This window comes from Molothrus aeneus, chromosome 2 (assembly GCF_037042795.1).
Source record: "Molothrus aeneus isolate 106 chromosome 2, BPBGC_Maene_1.0, whole genome shotgun sequence".
Taxonomy (NCBI): domain Eukaryota; kingdom Metazoa; phylum Chordata; class Aves; order Passeriformes; family Icteridae; genus Molothrus; species Molothrus aeneus.
The window spans coordinates 76,793,251-76,803,506 of NC_089647.1; the positions used below are offsets into that span (position 1 = coordinate 76,793,251).

The 10,256-nt window shown below is 37.9% G+C and overlaps 1 protein-coding gene across 1 annotated transcript in view; it reads left to right on the forward strand.

Moving 5' to 3' along the window:
* RAP2A (RAP2A, member of RAS oncogene family) overlaps positions 1–9,818 on the forward strand; it is a 30,981-nt gene extending 21,163 nt beyond the window's left edge. The window contains exon 2 of the mRNA XM_066545126.1: positions 5,790–9,818. Within this exon, the coding sequence (XP_066401223.1) occupies positions 5,790–6,027 (238 nt within the window). The 3' untranslated portion in view covers positions 6,028–9,818. The remainder of the gene's footprint in view (positions 1–5,789) is intronic.
* The last annotated feature ends 438 nt before the right edge of the window (positions 9,819–10,256 follow it).

Sequence of the window (10,256 nt, forward strand, 5' to 3'; positions counted from 1 at the left end):
CTTATCCTCTATATCTGATGTGAGTTTAAATTATCAAGGATTCTGCATTAAATATCCAAGTAATTATGTGAAAGGGATTAGAAAAATTCTTGATAGTTACACTTGGAATATGTTCTTCCTCTAGATGAGGAAACTGCTTATTAAAGTTATGACAGATTTTACTGAAGGCAATCAAAGTTTGCAAGTTACATTACAAAAGTATATTTAGTTATATTTAGTGTGGATTTGTAAATAACCTAATAGATTTAACTATCATTTCTGGTACTTTATTTCATAATACCCATAATTCTTTTGCTGTGTATTTTGGGAAGATTCATACCACAAATTTTTTGTAAGTCTAAATTGAAGAACAGTTCTTTTTTATTGATTTTTGATATATTTGATTCATTTTCAACACTAATATCCTTATCCCTTAAATTAATTTCCTGTTTTAAATACTATCAAAAGTGACAGAAATGGATTTAAAAAAAAAAGAGAAAGATGCCCTGTGTGTAGGAGGTAATAAAGGAGAGTTAGTACTGGAGATAGAAGGTAATAAAGGAGATTTAGTACTGGAGACTCCTTTTGATTATTAGTAATAGTTATCCTGTATAGATACCTTTTGTATTTCAGTGGTCCCAGTTTTTATCATATAAAGCTGTCATCATGCATCTTTCCAAAAACTTCAACAGGACTTAAACTTGTTATAAAAAATAGTCTTTAGGAATACATGATATTATCTTGGTATGTTTTTATTACACTGAATGATTTGGTTGAAAATATTTGGGTCTGATATGAAACTCAGGAAAAAAAATCTTAGAAAAGAGACACCACTTCCAGAAGGTGACATTAGAAAACAGGAACCTGTTTGTACATTTTTCTGTACTGACTACTACAACTCACACACGCACAGAGTGCAGGGGAACTGGGCAACTCTACCACTGTTTAAAGGAATCAGATCAGTTTATTAGCCTTGGCATGTTTGGAGGTTTTGTTTTAAATTCTCGCTGTTTCAATCTTCATTTTTATTATATTTTCACTGCACATCATCTTTGTTTTTATCTTTATCCAATGACAGTTCTAACCAGAAATCTGAGAAGTACCATGTAAAAGAAGTTAGGTATTGCCCATGTTTTTTTGGGTGGGATTGGAGGTGGAAAGGAAAACGTCTCTGAAGATCATTCTCATACCAGTCAAGTCACCTTGACACTTTCTAAATGTTCTAAGCTTTTATTCAAAGTGTACATAGTAATCTAAACAGAAATGTGGATGATGTGTATGCCATGTGAGGTAAGATAAAATATAGGAATATTTATCGCTGTGTGATATATACGGCTGTGTGGTCAGTAGTGTATAACTGGGGGACATAAAACATTTGATGTTTGTGTATTTGTTGATTTCATGTGGCTGTGGTGTCCATCCTCAGGAAAACTGAGGGATTTACTGTGGTAAATTGGTCCCAGCTGTTCATTAAAGTTGGGTAACGGGGTGGGTTTTAGCACTGGATTTATCTAGAACTAGCAAACACATTCTGATTGTCTTTTATGGGGCAATGACTGTACCTTGCCAGTAGTGGAAACCCTAGATATGATGGCATTTGACTCTGTACTGCTGCCTTTCATAGGGCTATAAATGACTGCAGTCCTGCTACCTCTTCAAGAATCACCACTGCTCAGTATCTGTCAGGTTGGAGCTAAAGATAATGAGATCATTTAAACAGGGTGAAGTGCCTTGTTCTTTAATCGTGTTCTGCAAACACGTGTAATAGGTCTTGCAAAATTTGTTCCTGAAGAGGTCTTAAAAAGTCAAGCCTTCCCCTGCTACATTTTTGAGAGTGTTTCTTACAGGCTCTGCTATATTTGCTCCAGAATACGTACTGTGCTCTTTGATACTGACAAAAGTAGCAGCAGTTCTTATTTTCAGGTGTTCCTCATGCTTTTCATTAGGAATGATCCGTGCTGCTCAAAGCTTTTCAGCCATACTGAGAAATTTGAATTTTCCTGCTCCAGAAATGAGCAGAACTGTGCCACTTTTCCATTGCTAACAGAACAGGCAGGGGCAGGTGGGCTGCAGCAAAAGGCAAAACTTCTGCCCAGCTCCCACTGTGAGCTGAGCTGCTCTCTCACAGATCCTGTGATGGGAACAGCAGCCTGGATTCAGGACTTCAGTATGCGTGGTGGGGTTTCAGCCTCTTTTGCTCTGCTAAAAGTATTTGTGAGTAAGTTAGATCCTGCTGGAGGAAGGATTTGTGAATTCCCATGTTTAATTTTTGTGGTTGTATGGAAGGATTCTGCGTTGCTTCTTGGACATTGCAAGGTGGCTCTCTTTTTTGATTTGTTTTTTCCTTTGTGAAGAACCTATTTTTCTCTTGGGCCGTTGAAATTCAACAGGGTGAAGAAGAAATTACCTTCTTCCCTTCAGATTTCATTAGAATCATATAATTCCCCCATATCTGAGAATCTACCCTTCTCTTGGTGGGCCTGTGCTGCTGTACACCACCTGAGTGGTGGGTGTTCAACATCTGGCTGGTCAAAGCTCTGAGTATCAGGTGGAGTCTCCAGATGCAGGCAGAAATTGCCTCCAGTGAGATCAGCAGCTGTAGTAAGGAAAGCATTGAGCCAGGGATCTCCCCTGTTCTTTTCATCAGAAAAGAAATTGCCCAGGATACTGAGGCAGGAAATTCTGGCAGTGTTGAGAGGTAAAGGGTGCAGAGCTAGCTTCAACTTCAGAGTTGTAGAGTTTGATTTAGGCAAGAGCTAGATTTTCCACAATGTGTTACCAGAACTCAAAACTGGAAAATGTGAAGTCCCTTAGGACTCTGAATGAAGACACGCAGTTCATCATCCTCTTGGTACTTGGGGAATATGATACATAGAAGTTTGGTCTGAATCCCTCTACTCAGCTTGGGTCTGGCAGTACTGATACTGAGCTGGAGCACTTAGGTCCAGCTCATACCAGAGCCAGTCTTCTGCTCAGTATCCCTGGACTGTTTTTCCATTATTTGCTGTATTCTAGGTAGTAGACACTGACTCTTCTATGTAGAAAGATAAATTGTATTTATAATAGACAGGCATAAGTATATATAAAAATCTAAAATATGTGCCACACCGAATATGTATATATATAAAATATATTTTTTCTGTAAAATTAACCACTCAAAATCTAGGTAGTACAGGGATGTATTCTGCAAGAGCAACTTTATTTTTGCTAAGGAGACATAATGAGAGCTTTGCAGAAACACTTCCTTACACATTTCAGTCTTGGAAAGTTATTGGTTATTGGGTGAATCTGAATTATAAGGTGAATAAGGCTATTGACTGTAGGATCTCATTTTAAGTGATGAAGGTTGGTAGCGAATTGAGTAAATGCAACAGGAAAAGCAATACAGAAAATTGCTTCTATCAGTTCCACCTAATAGTTCGTAGATGGTCCTGTGCAAATAAATTAAATTAGGCTTTTCACATCTTTTCTGTCAGCTCATCAGTTCTTTCTGTTCTTTAGTACAAAACATCAGGGTTTGCACTGCTCCATTTCCCAGGTGCTGAGTACTCATAGCATACAGACACTCAGATATTTAGTTGCCCAGCTTTTCTAGCATTCCTAAATCTTTTAAGCACTTGAATTTTTCAGGGGCACTGACTATAAGTCTGCAACAAGTGTGTACGTGTTTCCTTATATGTTTCTCAACAATTGAAGTGATGTCACAAAACTCAGAAGTGATCATGTGTTTTAATTCTGGTTCATCCATTTCTTCACTGGGCATTTCTCAAGCACCTGCTTTGAATTTCTCAGTTTTACCAGAGGGCAAGCCAGTGGAGGGTGAGAGGAAGTTCGGGGCCTTCAGAAATAAAGTAATGCAGTGAAGGGTGTACCTGATTCCATTTCCACTGAAGGATTTTTTTTAATGCTGTATAGCAAATACAATAGGACACATGCATCTGAACAATAAAGATAAGGCAATAATTCAGTGTTTCTTTTTATCTGTTGAATGCCATCCATCTTATGTAATTAAAGACTGTGCTATCTTGTGTTTAAATGCAGGAGGACAGATTTCAAGGTGCTAGTATGTATTTTGGTACTTTATTAATGGCAGCTTAGCTCTTACAAGTGTTCCAAAGATATCATTGTGCTTGAACACTTATCCACGGAGTGAGAAATGGATTCTATCTCTTCAGATGGTAAATGAAGGCATGATAAATGGTAAAAGTGAGGGGAATTCTCTGCAATTATTGATGACAGCCCTGGACTATGGATTAAATGGCATTATCTTAGTAAGCAAAGAGGCATAACAAAGTTTACAATTTCAGCTACATCTTATGACATAGTTGGACAAATTTTTATACTAGTCTGGTGATGTAAGAGTTGCTGATGTGATTTGAGACATTATTGGCCTTTTATCCTTTTGGACTCTGGGGGAGCCCGCTGTCCCTGCAGCAGGAGCACACAGGTACCTGTTCCAGTGCACAGTGGGGACAGACAGGGAAACAGGCTGTTCCCCTCAAACAGATGAGGCAGATGCACCGGTGCTGCCCTGCTGCCTTGCCTGGCAGGCAGGGGGGATGGGTGGGAGGGATGAAGAAGGTGGCTTAAGGAGGGTGTCATCTTCAGGTGCTGCAGGTGTCAGCTGCGTCCTTTGTCTGTCCACAGTTCAGACTTACTCCAGTGATTTGACTCAAAGCAATACTACTAAGAAAAATATGAAGGAGAAATTCAGGTTTAAGTTAAGAAGGTACCATCTTGCTTCTGTTAGGTCTGGTTTGAGGGCTGAAAAGTCATGAGTGGTTTTGCTCTCAGTCCTAGTTGCTTTTGTGAGAAAACCTGTGTAAGAGTATTTTGGAAATAGGCCCAGTGTTTTCTTCTCTCTTTTCTTTTCTGTGGCAAATATGTAAATTTGAAACCTGATGGAACACTTAGTTTCATGTCTGAAGAAAGGTTTATGAATGTGAGGGTGGAAAAAAAAGAACGGCAGGCATTTCAGTTTTGTTAAAAGATTTGGCAAGGATTCTTTCACAAGGAGGTGCAAAGTAAAGAATTCCTTCATAGCAACATGATCTGTTGTGCTGTCCAAGTTGATTATGAAGCAGAACTGTGATAGTATTGCCTGGAACTTAATTGTGATTTTTTTGGTCTCTTCAACTTGTTTAACTGGCATAATGATGTGAATGCTGCAAGGGAGAGATACACATTCTGTATTATCTAATACATATTTTTATGTAACAGTACTTATGTGTGTATGCAGTACTTGAAGCGGACTACATTTCCTCAAATTCAGAATTCATTTACTGGCCCTTTGGTTGTGTCTCATTTATTGCTATTCAGAGAGTTCTGTGTATATTGACCAAAGGTAAATGTTCTCTTGAAAGGGAGGGAGAGTGTTGCATCGTTATCCCAAGCAGGAGTTACAAAATACCTCTTCAGGGAGAAGGAGGGTGTAATGTTGAAGGGAGGGTTTGATGTCCATCCTGTTCTTACACATGGAGATTGCAAACAGAGAAAATAGTATTATATTCCTCATTTTTGTAGTGTGAAAGTATTCCTGGCATGTTTCCTGGAAGGAAGGAAAATTCAGGGGAGGATGATTTTTGTAGAACTCTGAAAGCTCTGAGGGGAACAAGATGTGCAACAAATTGCTAGAATGTGAAATACACACTTTTTCAAATGTAAAATTTTAAGGTCATTCAAATGTCTCTTTCCATTTGGGCCTGTAGTGTTTGCAAATAGATTTTTTTCTTCCTTTTTTTTTTTATTTGAAGAATGTTGCCATTTTTAAAAATTTAATTATTGTTGTTGTTTTTTGTTTTAAACTGTAGGTATGAGAAGGTGCCAGTAATTCTGGTTGGTAATAAAGTGGACCTGGAAAGTGAGAGAGAAGTATCATTGAGTGAAGGCAGAGCCTTAGCTGAAGAATGGGGCTGCCCCTTTATGGAGACCTCTGCTAAAAGTAAAACAATGGTGGATGAGCTCTTTGCGGAAATTGTTAGACAAATGAACTATGCAGCACAGCCAGACAAAGATGATCCATGCTGTTCTGCATGTAATATACAATAGCATTAAAAATGACCTAACCTGGACTTAATTTGCAGAAATTTTGTAAGGTGGTAAAACTGTCTACTTCACTTCCTGGTTTGTGGGTCACTTGAAATACATCTGTAGTGAAGTAGCAACATTAACTCAGAGCTGAGCATTGAAAGTCAATCACTGACTCTGAATATAATTGGGTTAAATGACCACATCTCACCCGTTTTTCCCCTTTGAGCACCTGCAATTTTATGGCACAGTCAGTTGATCTACAGGGTCGTTCCTGTCGAACGTACGTGTGTTGTCACGTCAGACAGCAACAACAGCAGCTATTTCCGAAGAGGACAGAATCCTTTTGGAAACGGAGACGAAAGCCGCGGAGAGGATGTCTCTGAAGACCTTTCAGGACAAGCATAAGGATGAAAAGGAGACCCAAGTCTTTTGGTGTCTGATTACCACGCTTCAGAATGGACACTATCACATGTGGCTGAGTTTGTTCAGTCAGTTATGTTGATTTCACCAGAACTTCTGACAGTGTTGGAGGAAAAGGCTACCAGAGACCCATATAGTTTGGATTCTTTTCAAAATCAATGCTATTATTTCTACACTTTATCCCACATCTTGAAATAGAAAACATTGTATCAGTGTGTGAAACGAGAGGCAAGATCTGGAAACAAGTGACGGGTGAAGAAACAGTCTGGCATTGGAATGTTTTAAATCTTTCATTTTGCTGCTCAAAAATGGAGGATCGCTTCAGGTTTTGGTCTACAAAAAGCCAAACAAACCCTCTGTTTACAAAGCAGGAAGCATCTTTATTTTCACTTTACTGAACCAGGAGGAAGCAACTGTGATGAAAAACAAAAAATTGCTGAGCCTTACTAACAAGGAACAATTTAATAGATTAACTAGTACCATCTTGTAAGGAAAATTAAGCCATGTTTCATCCATATGTTCCCTTCTGCAGAAACCTCGTGGGACAGTATGAACATCCTACATTTTTTAGTTTGTTAAAGACAACAGTTTTTCTTGCCTTTAAGGGCTACATTCTCTGGTGTGATCCCAAACTAACATTTGAAAATCCAGTTTGCTATTTGATAGCTTTAATGTTGAAAACTTAAATTGAATAACCATGTAAAATCATTTGGTTCAGAGGTGAAATAGTTACAGTTGTAATTCCTTAGGTGAGTGTGGAAATGGCTCTTTAATTGCCTGACACACTATTCAAAGGTTGCCCCAATTATTGGAGTGTTTAATGGTGGGAGCAAATATTTTATTTGGAAAGGATGCTCGAGCTCTGACTTGCTAGTTTCATAGCAGTGAAGTATTTATCATTTGCATGACTAATGGCACAGAAATACCTATTTCAAAGTCTTACAATCAAAGTATAGAAAAGTTTTCAATCGCAATGTTTAGATTTTAAATGCTGGAGAGATTGTCTTGAGCTGGATCTTTTATAGGTAAAATTGGCCATAAAATACAGTCACTGAGCCTGTGGTCTAAATAACACCATGCGTTTATTAGTTTTTAAATCTTGTGCAGTAACAGTGTAGTTCCTTGTGTTTAAATGAGTGAAAATAGGGGTGCTGGGCTGTGTGTGTGTGTGTTGAGTGTGTATGTGTGTGTGTATATGGCCCTTAGAAATGCTGTAATTGGAGTTAGGTTCGAGAGTTTTGCCTCCATCTGCAGAACTTCCTAAAAGCGCTCTCATCTGCCACAAAGGACACTGGAGTAGAAAACACTTTGCAGATTTCCATACATAAATATCCTTAACATTTGACTTATAGTTCACTGGATGATAACTAAAGAAAATCGTTTTCACGGAAGAGAACTGGCCAACTCTGCCCTTAATCTTTCAAGACCTTTCCACAACGGTGTGACAAAGGGCATTAGATGTCACAGAGCATTAAGCCTTACTAGAACGTAAATGTAGCCCATTTCCCACCTACTTTGCAGAGCTTTTGTTACTGTACTTTGTTCTCTTAGGGAGATAGGCACACCGTTTGTTTCTGGCATCTGAATGCCCATTTTGGGTGCTCTGAATTGCCCTCCTAGAGGCACCTACCTCTTTCCATTGACTGTATAGCAAACTTAGGCTTTTAACTTTAGTCCTCCAAGTCACAGAACTCACATGCCTAAACTAGATGGTATGAATGTTCTCTTACCACTCCCTGCCTGCCCATAGTGTCAGCTGCCATGCTTAAACAAGATGTGAGATGTAGGATCAATGATATTTCAGGGTTTCAAATATCTAGATTGGGAAACGGTTAATCAAGCAGCACAATCCATCCACAAAACAGCTTGTCAGTGTGAGATCCACTGCGTAAGCACTCGAAAAAGAAAAACCACAAAAAAGCAAACCAAAGCCAAATTTCAAACTGAGTTGGAAGTGCATGTTATGCGAGGTTATTTACAGAGATGTTAAAAATCTTACCTGACAGATTGTTCATCAACCGAGAAAATGGCACAAAGTAGAGTATGAACAGCCTAACATGAAGTTCATGATATAAAGCAGATGGGCTTTAAATATAGGAAAAATTGCACAGTAAATTTGTAACAGAAATATTAAAGAAAATATCTCCCAGTTTTGTTTCTTCATTACACTCTTACATTTTCAAAAGCATAGGCCATATGTAAGCTACCATGCAACTTGGCTGGGGGAGCAAAGTGTAAGTGTTGTTTTTTATTGTATAGTTCTGAGGAAGTAGTTATGCACTATTTGTATTTCCACTAATGTGAAGATAGTGGAGCTTGAATCAATGACAGTTGCACTCGACAGATTTTTCAAGTTATAGGGGTAGCAGAAAGGGAGGTAGGTGAGCCACTCAGCGGCTGCATGGCCACCCTGCAGGAATCACTGGTCTTGGGTCACTGTTTCATTTGTACCCTGATAGGATTACCAATTATAGTATTTGAAAATTTCTTATAACATGCCTTAAAATATTATGATTTGTTCCAAAGACCCGCTTTTCCTTTGGCTGTTCTTGTAGAGCTTTGTACTTTTCTACAAAGACAGCATTTTTTCCAGTTTTGTTGTTTTTTTTTTAAAAAAAAAAGTTGCAACTTTTATTCTTTTAAGCTATGATAGAGCAACTGTTTCCTCTTTCCCTTAAAAATACACACAAAAATTATTCAAAGCAAACAAACCAGAATCAGATCAAGAGTATATAACTTGCATTGGATTTTGTTTGAGTTTTTTCTGTTGTGCCCATCCCCCTGCCCACCCCTTCAGAGCATCAAGAAAAGAAATTTGATGACATTTTCTGTTCTGATTCTAGCCTCTCCCTAACCCCAGTGCTACAGTTGCCATTACTTTTCTGTGGGAAAACTACTGGTATTTGCTTTCCTGTATAGAATGTTACCTAAAGATGTCAGCCATTTGGTTGGGGGGTTTTATGCATGTTTGTTTTTAATTTTTTTTTTTTTTTTTACCAGTGTGCCATCAAAGCACTGGTAAGGCTTTAATTGTGAAACTCCGCAACAAAAGCAAATGTTTGACAACTGCAGGAGGCTTTTATCTGCATTGTTGTGCATCTGTTAATTCTTGATCAGGGTTTGAAGAAAGACTGAAGTGGGTTCTGGAGTCAGACTTAACGCTGTTGATTTGGAGTTTCCTAGGGGTGAATTAATGTATTTCACAGTTAATTGTTGAGCTCTAATACAACTGGCAACTTAAAATGGGGCAACAGTTTGTTTTGTAACAATGTCAGTTGTTTAAACCTTGATGTTTCAAATAAAACAAGAATTGTACATAGAACTCAATGCAAACTCAGCAGTTGTATTTGGAGTTAAATTATTTTAACAAATAAATTTATTTAATGAAATCTTCCTTGCATTTTCTCTGTTGTCCATTTTGATTTGATTAAAAACTTCATCCAAAGCTGATGAGGGTGCCCAGTAATTTGAAACAACATTGTCAACTATATTCAGTTCAGGAAAGTATTTCCTGCCAAAATGGTCTTCTGGTACAAATTAAGTAGCAATAAGTAAAAATCAAATATAATTCATTTTGGAGGGATGGATGGATAGATGGATGTTGTGATCTAAGTTATGAACTTGATAAAGAACAATAGCAATGGAGGGCAGTTTTCTCTTCACTTTTCTTAGTGGGATACACACAGACAACAATCAGTAATACTCAGTATTTGATAAGATACAGCTCTTGCTATGGCAATATATATAAATTTATATATATATATATTTACATATATATATGTAAATATATAATAAAATGTTCCATATAGAAAAAACGACCGCATAAA